Here is a 19,763-nt window from a genome sequence, read left to right on the forward strand (position 1 = left end):
TGATGCAGTCCAGCCTGAGCTACCTTGCTGGCTGAAAGGGAAGAGAATGGGGCGGTGAGATGATGGGGAGGGGGAAGAGTTTATTGTTTTGAAACTTTGTACATGTGCAGCTGTATTTTTTCCCCCCGATTTTGTGTTTTTTATTGTGGAACAGATGTATAACACTAAGGTACAGGACCTTTTAAGACAGACCTGGATTTCACAAGTAAGTTAAAATGATAACTTTATTTGGGTGCTCAAGCTGAGACTGGGTTACCCATGCCCATTTGAATATGAAACTTGAGACAGCATATGCCACTGAGATAGTTTCACAATGCTGCTGTCAACATTACATGTAATTTTGCCAAACATGTATACCATGTTTAGTTCTGTACTAAAACACGGTATATTAGGTACATGAAGGACAGCTGCATTTAAAAAAAACTTTTACAGTTCGTGTTGCCTTGAATAACTTGATAGCCACATCTGTTCTTGTACTGACTTTTGCTTTTGTGATTTGAAGAATTTGATTTTTTTCCCCATCTGAACTTGTTCAGTTCTTTTTGATGTAAAAATGAAATCTTTTCAAATTCTCATTGAGCTCATAATTGCAGTCTCACTGTATGATGTAATTGTAATGTTAATTGTAATATAGATGTTTTAATAGCATCAAAAGCAACAATGTAGTTTGTTTTGCATTCACATTACTGTATCAAGTTAAATATAGTAATGTAGACGTGTAATGCATCTTTTTAACAATGTTGCCTGTTTGTTTCTAGCTGTGTGGTTAATCAATTTGCTATGCCTTTGAAATGCTTACGGTTGGAAATATAGCACAGTGGAACAGTGTGTTGGGGCACTAATGCTCAATGCTGTTGAGTAGGAGGATGCAAATTCATTCTCCCACTCTGTCCTAGTACACTGTATGAACTACTTCAAGCTGTGGGATGCTAATTGGAAGTTGTGGGTTTCCTGGGAACAAGAAGTAAAAAATCAGACGGGATAGTCCGGTCTCTATGGTAACTTGCACTTCCTAGCATGTGGATGAAGCAGGAATTGGTAAGAGCAGCCACCCTAGCCATCTTAGCAGCAGAGGCATGAGGCTGTGCAGACTGAGGAATGGGAATGACTTCCTTGGAAATAAAATTTCCAATAAAAATATTTGTACAAAGTACAGTACCATAGTGCCCTACTATTCTAATATACCACGGTTTTTCATAAGATGCACATTTGCAGATATTTACATAAATTTGTGAATTGACTAATTTTGTGCAAATTTGTGAATCACTTTGACTTCTGCGCTCTGAATATGAAACATTTCAATGGTAGGAGGTGGATTATTTGCCAAACAATCATTAATACACATTGATAACTTATCTGATTTAATCAACAAACTGGTTGTTAAAATTTGTCAGCCAAAAAATAGCTACTTCGGTTTACAATTCAAGAAACTAGTCAGTAAACAGATCTACAATTTTCGTTTATGGCAATCATTTCCCTATAGGCTCTCTGAGCTCATGCATACTTCATGATTTGTATCAAAATCTGAGACTTGTAGACATGTTAAATGTTGTGTCAACTCGCAACTTGACTTGCAAGATATTGATTTCAAGTAAGCATGTTAGTTTACAGGTTTTGACAACTTCTGCCATTTTTATTCCCTCTCTTTGAATGCCACTAATACCACATGTTATATTGATTTTTTTTTGGTGTTGCATTCGCGTCAATCTAATGGCTTGACCAAAACTACTCAGCTGTACTTACAGATCTCTCTTTCCCGCCCTTCGCCACCAATCTCCACAAGCAATGCTGTTCTAAAATGCATTGCTGCTTCTTGGCACATTACGTATTGGCCCATCCTGAGTACTGATAAAACCTGATCAACTGGCAGTGAGGCATTTGAGTGATGGGCAGCTCAAGATTTTTCACTTATAATTGGTTAGGAATAAGTGTAATTATAACTGAATCCCATGGAGGAATGTTACGCGAGCAACTAGTGAGAATTGAGGACATTGACTGGGGAGGCACATCTGTGTTCATGCATGTACAGAAAAGAAAGAAAAATTTGCCTTTATATAGCACCTTTCACAACCTCAGGATGTTCTAAAGCACTTTGCAGCCAGTGAAGTACTTTTTGAAGTGTAGACACTGTTATAATGCTCAGAGAGCAAGTTATTATCTCAGAGAGCAAGTTATTATCTTGAAGACGAGAAACTGGAAAGTACTGCAGTACAAAGGGATCTGGGGGTCCTAGTGCAAGAACATCAAAAAGTTAGTATGCAGGTGCAGCAGGTGATCAAGAAGGCCAACGGAATGTTGGCTTTTATTGCTCGGGGGATAGAATATAAAAACAGGGAGGTATTGCTGCAGTTATATAAGGTATTGGTGAGACAGCACCTGGAATACTGCATACAGTTTTGGTGTCCATACTTAAGAAAAGACATACTTGCTCTCGAGGCAGTACAAAGAAGGTTCACTCGGTTAATCCCGGGGATGAGGGGGCGGACATATGAGGAGAGGTTGAGTAGATTGGGACTCTACTCATTGGAGTTCAGTAGAATGAGAATTTGCTGCCCCAGGAAGCTGTGGAAGCTACATCATTAAATAAATTTAAAACAGAAATCGACAGTTTCCTAGAAGTAAAGGGAATTAGGGGTTACGGGGAGCGGGCAGGAAATTGGACATGAATTTAGATTTGAGATTAGGATCAGATCAGCCATGATCTTATTGAATGGCGGAGCAGGCTCGAGGGGCCGATTGGCCTACTCCTGCTCCTATTTCTTATGTTCTTATGTTCTTATGAAATGTGGTAGCCAATTTGCGTACAGCAAGATCCCACAAACAGCAATGTGATAATGACCAGATAATCTGTTTTTTAGTGATGTTGGTTGAGGGATAAATATTGGCCCAGGACACTGGGTAGAACTCCCCTGCTCTTCTTTGAAATAGTGCCATGGGATCTTTTATGTCCATCTGAGAGGGCAGACGAGGCACCTTTGACAGTGCAGCACTCCCTCAGGTAGTGTCAGCTTAGATTTTGTGCTGAAGTCTCTGGAGTTGGACTTAAACCCCACAACCTTCTGACTCAGAGACGAGAGTGCTACCCACTGAGTTATGGCTGACACTCTGAGAAGCACTTAGACGGAGCCAGTTGTAATGAGTTGGGTTGTTGGATTGAACTGAAAAATGGAGTAAAAAGATTAAGCCCAGTCTTCATTAATGTGTGAGTTTGTAAGCTCCTTTCCTATTATTACAATTAGCAATGTACTTTCCTCTACTGCACTAGTTTCTTTCATCTCCTTCACTATAGTACAAGACGCATGGCATGAGCTAACGTAGAAATGAAAAAAAGTATCTGTTTCTGATTTTTTTTCCAGATGGGCCTTTGTTATGAAGAAACATCTTAGCACCCATTTATTGGGCAAACACGGCATTGGTACTCCCAAGGAACGGTAGGCGAACCAGCTAATAATACTTATTTAAATTTCTTTGCATTGTGTCACCTCTGAGCTGTATGCAAATACAGTTTACAAAGTTAAATGTTTGTGTAATTAGAAAAACTGCATAAACAAAGTAAGTCAGGTGATTTAATACATTGTAGGTAGATTTCACTGCTTGATATTTTGGCAATCTATACTTATTCAACTGTTTTGCTTCCGAACATGAGGGGGGGGTAATTTTAACCTAACTCGCCAGGCGGGAGACCCGTGGGATCGGGTGGAACGCCGGTTTTACATCTCATGCCACAATACTCTCGGTTGACTTCAATGGAGAGTGCAGTCGGGCGGGGCGTAAAAAGCAGTGTTGCATCCGATCCCATCAATCTCCTGACGGGCGAGTTAGGTTAAAATTGCCCCCCAAGCAGTCTTCCACAGGGACATTATATGCAGCTTTAGAGCTCCAGTGCCTCAAAGCTTAGCCACAAAGGCTAGCTTGCTGCTAAAAGTGGTTTAAGATAATCTGTAATTTATATAGAAGTCCATTTATGATACTACCAACTGTACTGATATGTACTTCAATTTAACAGGCAGCTAAACTATCCAAAGGTTGTGGGCTGCCACATGGTTGTTTGATTAGAAAAGGTTTAAATGCAATCAGCTGGTTAACGGTTCTTTGTATTCTTAACTTTTTTTTGAGCTAAAAGTGTAGTCAAACTGTATATTCTTCTATAATAGGTTGGGATTCGAATAATTTCTCATGAGAACATATTTGTCATTATGAAGCAACCTATTCATTTGAATTCACCATATAAAACAATCACTCAAAACTTATATTTTGCAAAGTGAAGGGTAAAAGAAGTTATTGCTGCCTGTCCCTCCAAATTAGAAAAATGCTTCTTAAAGAAAACTTTTTTATTGAATTTACACTGCGCTTGAATAAAAACTTTTTTTTTCAATGAGATTCAATAAGAGAGAAAGTACAATTCGTATTTTATTTACAGTTGAATCACCCAATTTCTGAAAGTTGTCAAACGTTTATTCCTAGTTTCCCTTAACTGCATGGTTTTCACATACGTGTTTTGAATATAATAGTTTTGGTACAGTAGAGAATAACAGACTCTCTCTAACAATGAAAGATAAAGAAATTTGACATGTTTGTGCAAGATATTATGTGGTATCTAAAACACGTGTAGTGAACAAACTTTTTAAGAAACAGAATTACATGTTTAAGTTTGACATTATGGTATCTCGTATGAACAAGGTAAGATTTTGGTTTTGATACGTTTCAGCAAATGTGAGTTAAGGCAGCAGTGTAAACAGTATATAGTTCTTTTTCATCAAGGTGAATGATGTCAGTGCTGAGAAATGGAACACTTGCGTCATTCAAGCGTCCTTTAACACACTGTAGGAACTTAGTAAATCTTGATTGGCTCTGGGTAATATTTTTTTTTGTCTTGGCGTCATAAGGACTGCCCACCCCATGTGAACCCTTGATCCTATCTATGTAGAGCCCCAGGACCTGCATTCTAACTCAGTTCATTCTCTTTCCCAGTTTGTGAGAAGGTTCTCTAAGTCTTTCTTTTCCTGGTCACCCCACAGATACTGTAGAAGGCACACACTGACCATGTAAAACTAGTCAGCCATGGTTCTTGGTGATGTTGACATTGAGCAGAGCCAGTACTCCTCTACCTCATAGGCAGAACGTGCTTTCGCAGTAGTGGATCAGATTTCATGGGCTCGATTTTAAAACAAAAGTCTGGGGTGGGGGGGGACAAAGAAAATCTGCTTTTCGAGGATTGGGCAGAAATCTCGGCTCCAAGACGCAGAAGAACGCGCATGACCCAGAGCCATCTGGGTGTGCGCGCCATTCCCGAACCCGGAAGTTTTAAAGCTGGCGAGACGATATTTAAGGCAGCAATTGAACTATTTAAAGTAGTTCAAAAATGAATAAATGTAATTTAGAATGAAGGCAAGTGATTTCAACGCTGCCTCAACGTGTTTCCCGTGCTGTGTGAAACATGGCATTGGAAAGTGGTCGGGTTTCAGCCGGCAGCCATTTGGACATTTAAATCCTTGTTTGACAGATGGGGATAAAAGGTGAATTATTGCAGCAGAGCACTCAGTTCTCGCAGGCAAACTTTTGGCTGGGAGATCTTTAGGCTTAGACTGAAAATTCTTGGTTTGCACTCAGAATTGTTCTGTTTACACATATTTACCAACTTTTTTGGACCCCCTCAAACTGACACCATCGGGATGGGGGAGGGGGGCACAATGGCTGCATTCATCAGTACATCCGAGGACGAGCAACATCACCATCCTCGCCACATGTAGTTCCACAACATTGTGCAGGTGCCTGCGGCACAGCACTAGAGCACAGAGGGGAACAACAGAGGGACCGACGTCGCAGGAGGCACTACCCTCGTCAGAGGATCTACAGACCGAAGCTCAGCTTCCTGGACCCCTCTGAGGAGCAGTGCATACAGAGGCTGAGACTAAGTCGCCAGGTGGTCGCAGACATCTGCAGCCTCCTTCATGCCGAGCCACTCCCAGCTGGGCCTGGCGTCATCTCATTACCTGTCGCTGTTAAAGTGACCACTGCCCTCAACTTCTTTGCCTCCGGATCATTCCAGGGTGCCACCGGTGACATCGCCGGGGTCTCTCAGTCGTCTGCAGACAAGTGCATAAAGCAGGTCACCGGCTTGTTTTGCAGGGCCTCGCAGTACATCAACTTCCTCAAGGATGACCTCAGCCAGATGGAGAGGGCAGTGGGATTCCACTCTGTGGCTGGCTTCCCACATGTACAGGGCGTAATCGATTGCACGCATATAGCAATCTGAGCATCTCCACACGAGTCAGGACTGTTCATCAACAGAAAGGGGTATCACTCCATCAATGCTCAGCTCGTTTGTGACCACCGGAAAATATTTCTTCACGTGTGCACCAGATTCCCTGGCAGCTGCCATGATTCATTCATTCTGAGGGAATCCAACATCCCAGGCCTCTTCACGCACCAAACACCCTTAAGGGCTGTTTCCTTGGGGACAAGGGAAACCCGCTGCACCTTGGGGACAAGGGATACCCGCTGCACAAGTGGCTGATGACACCTCTGAAGAATCCCATCAGCGAGTAACAGCATTGATACAACAACAGCCACGTCACCACCAGGTTTATAGTTGAACATGTGATAGGACTGCTGAAGATGCGATTTCGGTGCCTCGATCGTTCTGGGGGAGCGCTTCAATATGCACCAACGAGAGTGGGTCGCATTATAATAGTGTGCTGTGTCCTGCACAACGTGACCCAACAGAGAGGGGTACCGGTTGATGAGGCCCCATGCCCTCATCCACCATTCATATCTGCCATGACCATTGAGGAGGAGCAGCAGCAGCAGGATATACAGGAGGAGGAGGAGGATGAACCCATGGGCAGAGCAGTGGCTCACCTGGCTGCTCATGAGGTCAGGGAGTCACTCATATGTGAATGGTTCTCATAAGATCACAAAGTGAGAATAGTCCAGTCCTCACACCACCTGGAAAGAGCAGCACCAACACCATTCCCACCCCCTCCCCCCCCCCCGACACACAAAACAGTCCTGCAACTACACATACACCCACTGTAAAGTCACCCACTGGGTGGCATCAAGTGTTGCCTTTAATGATAGCACCCTTTCATGTGCTTCATCACAAAAGGCAGTCAAGAATGGGCAAGACGTGGCAGTAGGGGTGAGAATGATAACATTTAATGTGACTTTAACAAAAACCAAATATAAATGAAAAACATGACAGTCTGTCAGACACCCTTATGCATACCCTTCGACATCACAAATCCTTAGCCTTTCTCTTTCTACTACCACGTGCTGCATCCCGTGTAGCTGCAGCAGAGGTAGTGGCAGGTTGCTCATGTCCATGCTAAGATGTAATGGTGCGCCCTCAGAGGCCAGGAGCTCCTCTGAGGAATCGCCCTCTCCCGTCACTTCGGTCGTTGAAGAGCCTGGAAGAGGATAGAAGGCAATATTAAGCATCATCACAGATGTATGATGTTGCGATGAGCATACTGAGGTGTTCAACGTGCCAATCATTGTTAACATCAATTCATGTTGTGTGTGATGAATGTTAAAGTTGTGTCACCAGACGTTTGTGAGGTGCCAGTGTCGGCGTCCCCGATGGACAGGCACTCGAGGGTGCAGCTGATCTGCAGGGCCTCCTGTTCCGCATCTGTGAGGACAACTACTTGTTGTGGCCCTCCTCCAGTCGCCCTCTCGCGTGCATTTTGCCCTCTCTTCTAGAAGGGGAGAATGTACAGACGTGAAAGTGAGTGAGGGTAAAGTGGTCAACCGATGAATGCACTGGTTTGAGTGAAGCTGATCATGAAAGAGATGCATCAGAGGGTGAGTATCAGACAGAGACATCACATTGGATCAGGATCGGGGTGGGTGGTAGTGCTGGAGTCACAAATGGGAAGGTAAGGAAGTGCTCAGGAAGTGAAGGTAAGTTGAGGATGAGCCTTAAGTGGGTGTGAGGAGTGATGTGATGGAGCAGCGTTGGCAGTGCAGAATGAGTTGGGGGGGGGTGGTGGTGGGGGGTGATGTACAACACGGAATGCAGGAGAACCTAGTTAGGTAATTGAAACGCTTCCTGCACTGGACCAGGTGCGGGAGATGTTGCTGCTGCTCGTGACCTCCTCTGCCACCTCGAGCCAGGCCTTCTTGGTGGCAGAGGCAGGGCACTTCCTTCTGTCAGCTGGGTAAAATAGTTCCCTCCTCCTCACCCCAGTCAGCAGCAGCTGAAGTGAGGCATCGCTGAATCTTGGAGCAGCCTTGCCCCTGTGCTGCTCCAATGTGTCTTCTTGCTCTTTGCTCCAGCAAAATCCATTGGAGCAATGACCCTTAAATATAGATGCTGCAGCTGATGGCCTGTCATATGGGTGCGCAGTCCACCCACTGCGCAGCTTTCGGACGGCAAACCTGGAAACCAGATTAATGGCCACCAATTAAGTTGTGATCGCTTGGGGAAAGGTAAGTTTTTATTATTCGCGTTTGCCATGCGCCCGTTGAGCCCCTCCCCACCCCGCTGCCATCCCGCCACCTTATTAAAATCGTGCCCCATATATCTAGAGCTGGAATGCTATTTTCCTGGGTCGACTTCTTAATCTATTGTCTTCCCTCATCAGTAGTAGAGGACCTGCACAATTCCAAGAAAACTTCCACTTTCTGGATTTATTGGGCATGATGCCAGCAGGAGGAGAGCGGGGGTGAGGATTTGCGGGTGCAAAACCGAGAAGGGAGGGAAGTAGGCAGATCGTGACCTTAGTGAGGCCAATCAATGCCTCTTCCGGGTTTCCTCTCTGTCAATCAGGCTGGCTGCCTGTCGGCAGAGAGAAGCTACACATCCGAGGTGGTGAGTGGTGGGGGGAGGGCGGGGGCCGATGGGAAGAGAGAGCAAGACCTTATCGGCCGTTGGGAGAGACATGGGGCGGCGGGGGGAGACATAAGACATCAAAGTGGGGATGGGGGGAGACATCGGACATCGGACATCGGAGGAGGTCTTGGGGGGTGGGGGGGACATCGGAAGGGGAGGATGCAGATGACATTGGTTTTATTGTATGTTTATTTATTTTTTACAATGAGAAATGTAATAAGTGAGATTCATTACATTGTAGAATATCTGCAGTGATTGTTTGACCTGTATCTAAAGCTCAGCTCAGTTCTGTTCTAGTAAATATAGCTGCTATCATGGCCTTTCATGAACCGTTAGTGTCAGGTCTGATGGGTTCTGATTTGAAAAAAATTATTCTCGGGATATGGTTGAAGGCAAGGCTGCAATTTATTGCCCACCCCTAGTTACCTTCAGACGGTGGTAGTGGGCCTTCTTCTTGAACTGCTGCGGACCTTGTGATGATGGTTTTCCCATCATGGTGTTCGGGAAGGAATTCCAGGATTTTGACCCAGCAACAATGAAGGATCGGTGATATATATGCAAGTCAGGGTGGTGTGTGACTTGGGTTGTGGGGGGGGTGTGTGGAATTGCAGGTGATAGTGTTGTTCCCATGGCATTGCTGCTCTTGTCTTCTCAGTGGTAGAGGTTGCAGGTCTGGACAGCTTGTCGGAGCGAGCTTGGTGAGTTGCAGTGTTGCATACTGTAGATAGCACATGCCGCAGTGTATATTTAGTTTAGTGGCAGGGGAGCAGTCTACTTTGTCCTGGAATGTCGAGCTTCACAAGTGTTGGTGTAGCTGTACTAATCCAGGTGAGTGGTGAGTATTCCATCACACTCCTGACATTGTAGATGGTGGAGAGGTGCTTAGGAGTCAGGAGGTGAGTTAGTTGTTGCCGAGTACTCAGTCTCTGCCAAGCTTTTGTAGCCACACTGCTGACATAGCTGATCCAGTTAAGCTTCTGGTCAGTGGTGCCCCACCCTCCCCCGCCCAGGATATTGATGGTTGGGGACTTCATGATGGTGGTACAGTTGAAGGTCAAGGTAGGTGGCGGGGCATTTTCTTGTCGGAGATGGTCCTTGTCTGGCACATATACGGCAAACGTTACCTGCCACTTGTCAGCCCAAGTTTGTGTGTTGTCTGGGTCCTGCAGTATGGTGACATGGGCTGCTCCATTATTGGAGGAATTATGAATGGAGCTGAACACTAGAATCTAGATTGATACTAGATCGATTGATTCCCGGGATGAGAGGGTTGTCCTGTGATGAGAAATTGAGTAAAATGGGCCTATGTTCTCTGGGGTTTAGAAGAATGAGAGGCGATCTAATTGAAACATATAAGATTCTGAGGCGGCTTAACGGGTTGTTTCCCCTGGCTGGAGAGTCTAGAACTATGGGGCATAGTCTCAGGAAAAAGGGTTGGCCATTTAGGACCGAGATGAGGAGGAATTTCTTCACGCAGAGGGTTATGAATCATTGGAATTCTCTACCCCAGAGAGTTGTGAATGCTCAGTCATTGAGTATATTCAAGGCTGAGATCGATAGATTTTTGGACTCTAGGGGAATGAAGGGATACGGGGATCAGGCGGGAAAGTGGAGTTGAGGTCGAAGATCAATATGGTCTTATTGAATGGTGGAGCAGGCTCGAGGGGCTTTATGGCCTACTCCTGCTCCTATCTCTTATGTTCAGTGAAAAGCCTCACTCCTGACCTCCTAACAGAGGGAAGGTCAATGATGAAGCAACTGAAGATAATTGAGCTGCCGTGGGGAACCTCAGCAGTGATGTCTCTGGGGCTGCAATGATTGGCCTCTGACAACCACAACCTTTGGGTCCTTTGTGTCGGGTATGATTCCAGCCATTGGAGGGTTTTCCCATTGAACCCAACTGACATCTGTTTTGATGTCAAGAGCATTCAACTGTCGTGTCCATGTCTGGATCAGTCAAGGCTGTAACAAGTTGAGTGGTTCTGGAGGAACCCAAACTGAGTGCCGGTGAGCAGTTATCAGTGGGTAGGTGTTGCTTGTTGGCACTATTAATGTCTATCCTCCATGATTATAAGGAGGCTGATAAAGCAGTAGTTGGTTGGTTTAGGTTTGTCTTGCATTTTGTGGATAGTGCGTACAGGGGCAATTTTCAACATTGTTGGGTAAAGCCTGGAATAGTTTGGCCAGGGGCTGACCAGTTCTTGGGAAGAGGTCAGGTTGGATTGTCCACATGGCACTTTTGACTGAAGATCTTATGAGATTACAAATTGTGGTGGTATTCCTGCTAGATTTGTCCTTACCCTGTTCCATTTAGTAAGGTGATAGTGCAGCATTACACAATGGAGGGTGTTCTCACTGTGAAGATAATTTATCTTCACAAGGACTGTGCAATGGTCGCTCCCACCAATGCTATTGTCGCCTGCAACAGGGTAGGTCCGTGAGGCAGAAGTCAAGCAAGTTATTCCGTCATGTTGCTTCCCTCACCACCTGATGCGGGGCCAGTCTGGCAGCTAACTCATTCAGAAGTCAGCCAGTTTGGCCAGACATGGTTCGAAGAATGATGAAAACTTACAAGATAAGTAACCCTACTTTTTTGCATCCAGTGTTAGTTTAAGAACTCCAAAGGTCAGATTTAGTTCAGTTACATGCAGAGTACACTGCCCCAACAATTGTCACGAACCTCAAAGATACTTCCTGCCCCTCCAGCTCCAATGTGTATTTTTTGCACCAAGCCTCCCTGCAGTCTCTGAGTGAGTCTGTCAACTTGAGTCGAATCATAGAATGATACAGCACAGAAGGAGGCCATTTGACCCATCGTGCCAATGCTGAATGACTGATTGAAAGAGCTATCCAGTTAGTCCCATTCCCCTGCCCTTTCCCCAAAGCCCTTCAATTTTTTCCATTTCAAGTATTTATCTAATTCCCTGCTTTAAGGAGAACAATCCCAGCTTCTCCAGTCTCTCCACCCGACAGAAGTTCCACAGTCTAGTAAATCTTTGCTTTGCTTTGCTTTGCGGCTTTCCAAACTCATTTCACATAGGACTCTTGTAGCCTGCAAAAAGAGGAGGTTTTCAACCAGTTAGTCTGGACTGGATTGAAACTCATACCCCAGAGTTACTGTGCTACCTAATTTTCCAGTGTACAGTTTCAAAAATACATAAAACACAGCTGTAGTAATTTGTTCCGAATCACCTTCATTAATATATACCAGTTAAGTAAATCAGAATAAGATTATGGGTGCTAAATTAGGCTGCGTAGCGCACATTGTGTAGGCGCTACACGGACTCCAAAGCCCTGCAAATGGCATCTGAGATGCGCAGAACGCCATATTGGTAAAAGCGTTTGCACATGCACACCTAACGAAAGCCGGCAGCATGTAAAGTAGGGAGATTATGACCTAAGTCAGTGTGCAACGCTGATTTAAAGGGACTGCTGCTGTATTGGAACTCTAAGCTCCTGCCAACACACGGTCTTAACCTCGGACAGCTGAACAGGTCTTAAACGGCGTGGAGAACCCCCCTCCAGCGCTATTTAAAGGGATCATGCAGGAGTTACAGGTTAGTTGCTGGATTATTGCTTCTGGCTGCTGATGCAGTTGTACCTGTCTTTGGAAATCTCCTATAGTTGAATGCTAGGACTAGGGCACATAGCCTAATAATTAGAGCCAGGAGTTTCAGGAGTGAAGTTAGGAATCACTTCTACACGCAAAGGGTGGTAGAAGTTTGGAACACTTTTCCACAAACAGCAGTTGATGCTAGCTCAATTGTTAATTTTAAATCTGAGATTGATAGATTTCTGTTAACCAAAGGTATTAAGGGATATGGGACTAAGATGGGTATATGGAGTTAGGTCACAGATCAGCCAGAATGGCAGAACAGGCTCGAGGGGCTAAGTGGCCTACTTCCGTTCCTATCTTCCTATGTTCCGATAATAATAATGCAATACTCTACAGGGAGTGGGCTGGCTAGCTGACAGGCAACAGCAAGGGCACTGGCAGAGTGGCAGGGGTGGGACAGGAATGCTGTCATCCTGAGAGAGGACAGCAGGTTCATGTTCCATGGAGCCACTGGCACTTGCTGCCTCCTGTTATGCACCACTTTCTCCTGCAAGAAAGCAGGAAGTGTGTCGGTGAGTGTCCTGCAAGATGTTTGGGTGATGTGGCTGCCATGGTTGAACAGCTGCCAGTGTGTGTGACCTGTGAGTTGTGGGTGTGCGGCTTGCAACGGTGGTAATGTGTGAGGGTGAGAGGAAAGCATCTGGTTGGAAGAGTTGAGTACTGATTGTAAGAGTTTGTTGGTGGGTGGGTGATGGGGGGGTGTAGTGCGTGGAGCAGTGGATGCGGCTAGTGGTGCAGTGGGTAGGAGATGCCACTTGATAGTTGACCTCACTCACCTTGCCCAATCGTATCAAAGCATTGAACTTCTTCCTGCACTGCATCCAAGTTCGTGGTGCTGTGCTCCTGGCATTGATCTCATCCCCTTCTGCCTCCCACTGCCTCGGGAGCATATGCCCCCGCTGAGGATATAGAATGCCCCTCCTTCTGTCCATCGCATGCACCAAGGCCGCTAGTGCATCATCAGAGAACCTTGGTGCACGTACTCTCACAGGCCCGGTACAAACTCAGATCAGCAGATTGGTGGGGTTTGGCGTGCAGATTGGAGGATGTGGGATGTAGGTGTGGGCAATCTTTATTCAATGTTTTAAAATAAATGAACAGTTTTTAAACATAAGGACGGGACCTGCATCTGTGTTTTATGTGTGTGATTTCTGATCGTTGTTCAGAGCCGTATCTTATATTACGAAAATATCAGAGTCCCGCAAACATTGAGCAGCCAAGTTGTTGCTCATTAAAAATTCCAGAGTTCCCGTCATCACCATGCTTCACTATATTGCAGCACAGATTCACTTCACAATTGATTTCCACTACTTCCTGCAGCTACATTGCACCTTTCCTTTAAGAGGTGCAGGCTGCCTTTAAGTGGCGCTAGCCACTCCCGATATCGGAGCCCCCTGCTAGTGCGTGCAGCCACTCAATAGCGCAGGTAGTGCTGGCTGTATGCAGCAATCATAGAAATCACCAGGCAGCACGGATATTACGTGCTGCCTACATCGCAATGACTGGGCGAGGGTTAATCGCGCACCGCGATCCCAATGCCCATTTTCGGGGGTTAACCAATTTAACCCCCAAAATGTCCAATAGTGTCCTCATTTATGGATCAGCATTTGGATATATTTGCACATCGACCTTAGGAGTCCAAAATTCAGAACCTCAAAACAGCATTTAAATATTGGAGTTGTGCCAGTAAGCAGACAGAATAGCCCGTTAAAGACGATTATGGACCAAGTTACTACCCTTCAACGGACAATCTTCAATTAGAGATGTAACCATCACTAGTCCACCTTAGAATAGATTCATAGACACATACAATACCCATGCAGTACTATGAGTACATTGCCAGGGATTAAAGACAAATCAGTCACACTTTACTTTTTAGAAAAATAAATTAATGGATCTTTTGTGGTGTTATTTGAAGTCCAATGATAAGATACTGCTGAAATAGTTGAACAGGAGTCTTGTTTTTTAAAAAAAATTCTAGAGACCTTAAATGTTCATAGTAATTTTGAATTAATATGAAGAATGATTTTCTCTCTTTTCTAATGCTTCTCTCCCCCTAACTCTTCTTTTTACTTTCCTCTTTGTCCTCTTCTCTCTCTCGATTTCCTGTTTCCTTTCAGGTAGGATGTGATGGATGATATGGCATTGTGTGATGGGGAAAAGAGCCACCGACGGCAGCAGGCTGCTTCTGGGTTGGGGATGTGGGTCAAATACGGCACTCAGGGGCTCCCATCCTTCTCCTCCCCTTCCTCCCCATAATCACTTATGCATCCCCCTAACTGGCACTCGCATCGCAACCCCTATCCCTTCACCTTCCTACTGTCTCCTCCTCTTCCTACCATCCCCTCACTCCCCCTTCAAACTCAACCTCTGGCTCCTCCCCTCGTACAAGGTCGGTTGTCACTCTCCTTACCCTTAACCTTCTGTCCACCCTTCCAGCCACGCTCACCCACTCTGCCAAGGGTGGGTGGCAAGAGGATAGAGGCCCATCACCCTCAACCTGTTTTCCTCTTCCACTCCCTTCGTATTTAATTTGTTCAAAGAGAGTTTATGTGTTCAAAATTTAACATACTTGCCTTTTTTTAAAAAAAACACTCAAATTAGAATAAGAAAAGAATGTCTGCCTCATAAACGTTAGTCATTAGGATTTCTGTCTCCGGTGTAGGGAATTAGAAGTTACTTTTTGAAACTTTCAGTAAAACACAAGTGGATAATTAGTTTGCTTCAAAAATTCATCAGGTCACTCTCACTCCACCTCTGGAGTTTAGCTCTTGTGCCCATATTTGGGCCAAGGCTGTAATGAGGTCTGGAATCGAGTGGTCCTGGCAGAACCCAAACTGAGCATCGGTGAGCAGGTTATTGGTGAGTAAGTGCCACTTGATAGCACTGTTGACAACTCCTTCCATCACCTTGCTGATGATTGAGAGTAGACTGATGGGGCAACAAATGGCCGGATTGGATTTGTCCTGTGCTTTGTGGGCAGAACATAACTCGGCAATTTTCCACATTTTCGGGTAGATACCAGTATTGTAGCTGTACTGGGACAGCTCGGCTAAGGGCACAGCTGGTTCTGGAGCACAATTCTTTAGCATTACAGCCAGGATGTTGTTGGGCTTTGTGGCCTTTGCCGCGTCTAGTGCACTCATCTGTTTCTTGATGTCTCATAGAGTGAATTGAATTGGCTGAAGACTGGCATCTGTGATTATGGAGACCTCAGGAGGAGGCCAAGAAGAATCAATTACTCGGCACTTCTGGCTGATGATGGTTGCAAAACCTTCAGCCTTGTCTTTTGCATTTACGTGCTGGGCTCCACTATCGTTGAGGATGGGGATGTTCATGTAGCCTCCTCCTCGCCCCCCCCCCCCACCCACCCAGTTAGTTGCTTAACTGTCCACCATCGTTCATGACTGGATTGCAGAGCTTTGACCTGATCCCATTGGTTTGCTTGGCTCTGTCCATAGCATGCTGCTTTCACTGTTTAGCATGTATGTCGTCCTGTGTTGTAGCTTCACCAGGTTGGCACCTCATTTTCAGGTACGCTTGGTGCTGCTTCTGGCATGCTGTTCTACACTCCTCATTGAATCAGGGTTGGTCATCTGGCTTGATGATGTTAGAGGAGTGAGGGATATGCCGGGCCATGAGGATACAGATTGTAGTGGTGTACAATTCTGCTGCTACTGATAGCCCACTGTACCTAATGGATACTCAGTTTTGAGTTGCTGGCTTAATCTATTCCACTTAGCACAGTGGTAGTGCCACACGATACGATGGAAAGTATCCTCAGTGTGAAGATGGGACTTGGTCTCCACAAGGATTGTGGTGGTCACTGCTACTGATGCTGTCATTGGCAGATGCATCTGCAACAGGTAGATTGGTTAGGATGAGGTCAAGTAAGTTATTCCCTCATGTTGGTTCTCTCACCACCTGCCACAAGCCCAGTCTGGCATCAGTGCCCTTCAGGACTCGGTCAGCTCGGTCAGTGGTGATACTACCGAACCACTCCTGGTGATGGACATTGAAGACCCCCACCCTAAGCACATTCTGAACCCTTGCTACCCTTAGTGCTTCCTCCAAGTGGTATTCAACATGAAGGAGGACTGCTTCATTAACTGAGGGAGGGTGGTAGGTGGTAATCAGTAGGAGAGACAGAACATACCCAGGGATGGAGATGGAGGAGTCTGGGACGTTGGCTGATGGGTATAATTCTGTGAGTATGACTACGTCAGGCTGTTGCTTGACTGGTCTGTGGGACAGCTCTCCCAACGTGGGCACCAGCCGCAGATGTTAGTGGAAAGGACATTGCTGGGTTGACTGGGCTGGGTGTGCCTTTGTAATGTCCTGATTCAAAGTCAATCTGAAGTCAATGGAAAGTAAAATCGGGCAGGGTGTAAAACGGTCAGCCGATATGATTCCATCAGTTTCCCGCCGAGTGGGTTAGGTTAAAATTACTCCTGAAGTCTCTCTTTTTCTCTTTCTCTCTCTCTCTCTCTCTCTCTCTCTCTCTCTCTCTCTTCCCAATCAGCTTAACGCATTTAGTTTTAGGAATGAAGTTTATAAAACACAAAACAAAAGCTGCAACAGTTGTATAATTAATACATTTTCTCATTCTCTCTGTCTCCTCTCCCGCTCTCTCTCACACGCACAACCTCTCTGTGTTTTTAAAAACACAATATAAATTTTACCTCATTAAAGCCGTTGAAATTTGTCCTCGTGTTTTTCGAAATTAATTGGGAAAAAAAAGCTATTGAGTAGAAAGTGCTAGAAAAATATTCTATTAGTATGGCTGACTGAATGGTACTGATGTATCCCGGGAAATCAGGCACACTGCAAATAATCAGACTGCGCAATCCAAATTCAGCTCACTGAGTCACAGCTCTGACTAAAATATCAAGTCCAAGCCGTGGGTTTTGGGAGAGGCTAAGGTGTTCAAATAAAAATTAGTGAAGATATCAAAAGACAGTTCAGTAAATAAATGTCGTCATGTTATTGTCCAGTACGCAATTTTTAAAATATATAGTTCAAACCTTTATTTTGGACATTAGGAACATCAGTTATTGAGGGGGAGAAAAAGGCAATAAAAAAATTTCAAAATGTGTTTTGAGTAATTTGTGGGAACCCAGTGGTCGGATTGTGCAATAATAGAGTGACACATTCTCACTATAAAATAGCTATTGTGTGACATCTTTTAACGCTGAGAAGGTCTATCACAGAAGTAACAGGTTCTGTGCAGATAGTTACAAGAGGTGTTCAGTGAAATGCAAGCCCCACGTATTGAATTTAATGTGTAAAATGAATAAAAGATGAACCCACCTCTGTGTTGTTATAGCTGTTGGATCAGGCATGTTGTGACATTATGGAGGAAAAGTTTTAGTAAGACATAGGAAATAGTGTTGTGTATTTGTAGAGGGTGCATTTTGGATTTCAATTATTTATGTCACTTTTTTTTTAAAAGGAGCAGCTGCAAATAAAACTTAATCAGGCTAAATTCAGACTCTCCTGCAGACAACTTAGAACAGTTTGCAACTAGTCAATTTATTTCAACTTCCATCCCTATCACTTGTTAATACCATGGGGGTTATATTGGATAACCCCCGAAACCGGACGCGGGGGTCTCGGTGCGCGATTAATTCACGGCCGATCGTTGAGATGCAGGCAGCACGTAACATTCGTGCGGCCTGGTGATTTACCTGATTCCAGCGTGCAGCCAGGCCTAGCTGCACTGTTGAGTGGCTGCTCACCAGCTGGGGGCCTCGAGTGGCTGGCACTGCATAAAGGCGGCCTGCACCTCTTACTTGCAAAATATAAGATACTGGTCCACGCAGACTCTGAACGGAGATCAGACATCGCACATGTAAAACACAGATACAGGTCCCGACCCTATCTTTACAAACTGTTGAGTTATGTTAAAATATCGAATAAATCCCACATCCTCCAATCTGCACGCCAGACCTCACCAATCTGCCGATCTGAGTTTGTTACCAGGCCTACGTGAGAACGGCACCAAGGTTCTCTGATGAAGCACTAGAGGCCTTGGTTCAAGAGGTGGACTGAAGGAGGGGCATTCTATATCCTCATTGGGGTGGGGGGAGTAGGGGGGGTGCAAGAGGCCCTCCAGACAGATGCTCCCGTGACAGTGTGAGGCAATAGGGGACGAAGTCAATGCCAGGCGTATAGCACTAAGAACATGGATGCAGTTCAGGAAGAAGTTCAATGGTTTGACACGAGTGGTCAAGGTGAGTGAGGCTAATTGTCAAGAGGCATCTCCTACCAACTGCACCACTAGCTGCATCCACTGCTCCACGCACTACACCCCCCCATCACCCACATACCAACAAACTCCTTCAATCAGTACTCAACTCTTCCAATCGGATGCTTCCTCTCACCCTCACACATTACCACAGTTGTAAGTCGCACACCCACAACTCACGGGTCATACACACTGGCAGTTATTCAACCATGACAGGCACATCCCCAAACATCTTGCAGGACACTTACCAACACACGTCCCGCTTTCTTGCAGGAGAAGGTGGCGCATAACAGGAGGCAGCAAGTGGCAGTGGCTCCATGGAACGTGAACCTGATGTCTTCTCTCAGGATGACAGCATTCCTGTCCCACCCCTGCCACTCTGCAAGTGCCCTTGCTGTTGCCTGGCAGCGAGCCAGCCCACTCCCTGGAGAGTATTGAAACTTTTTTATTGGAACATAGGAAGATAGGAACAGGAGTAGGCCATTTAACCCCTCGAGCCTGTTCCGCCATTCAATGAGATCATAGTTGATCTGTGACCTAACTCCATATACCTGCCTTAGCCCCATATCCCTTAATATCTTTGGTTAACAAAAATCTATCAATCTCAGATTTAAAATTAACATTTGAGCTAGCATCAACTGCAGTTTGCAGAAGAGCATTCCATACCTCTACTGCCCTTTGTGTGTAGAAGTGTTTCCTAACTTCACTCCTGCAAATCTTGGCTCTAAATTTTAGGCTATGTCCCCTAGTCCTAGTATTCAAGTATAGAAAAGAATAGAAAAACAATATTTTTTTTAAAGAAGAATAGAAAAACAGAATATTTTTTAAATGGTGAGAAACTATTAAATGTTGGTGTCCAGAGAGACATGGGTGTCCTGGTACAAGAAACATTAAAAAGTTAGCATTTAGGTACAGCAAGCAATTAGGAAGGCAAATGGCATTGTGGCCTTTATTGCAAGGGGGTTGGAGTACAAGAGTTAGGAAGTCTTACTACAATTATATAGGGCTTTGGTGAGACCTCCCCTGGAGTACGGTGTACAGTTTTGGTCTCCTTATCTAAAGAA

General features: G+C 45.1%; 1 protein-coding gene across 2 annotated transcripts in view; it reads left to right on the plus strand.

The window, feature by feature from the left end:
* Positions 1-19,763, plus strand: part of znf407 (zinc finger protein 407) — a 439,270-nt gene that overhangs the window by 191,262 nt on the left and 228,245 nt on the right. For both annotated transcript variants that reach the window (XM_067981928.1, XM_067981929.1), the window contains exon 4: positions 3,357-3,431. In XM_067981928.1, the coding sequence (XP_067838029.1) occupies positions 3,357-3,431 (75 nt within the window). The remainder of the gene's footprint in view (positions 1-3,356; positions 3,432-19,763) is intronic.

This window comes from Heptranchias perlo, chromosome 3 (genome assembly GCF_035084215.1).
Source record: "Heptranchias perlo isolate sHepPer1 chromosome 3, sHepPer1.hap1, whole genome shotgun sequence".
In the NCBI taxonomy this organism is placed as follows: domain Eukaryota; kingdom Metazoa; phylum Chordata; class Chondrichthyes; order Hexanchiformes; family Hexanchidae; genus Heptranchias; species Heptranchias perlo.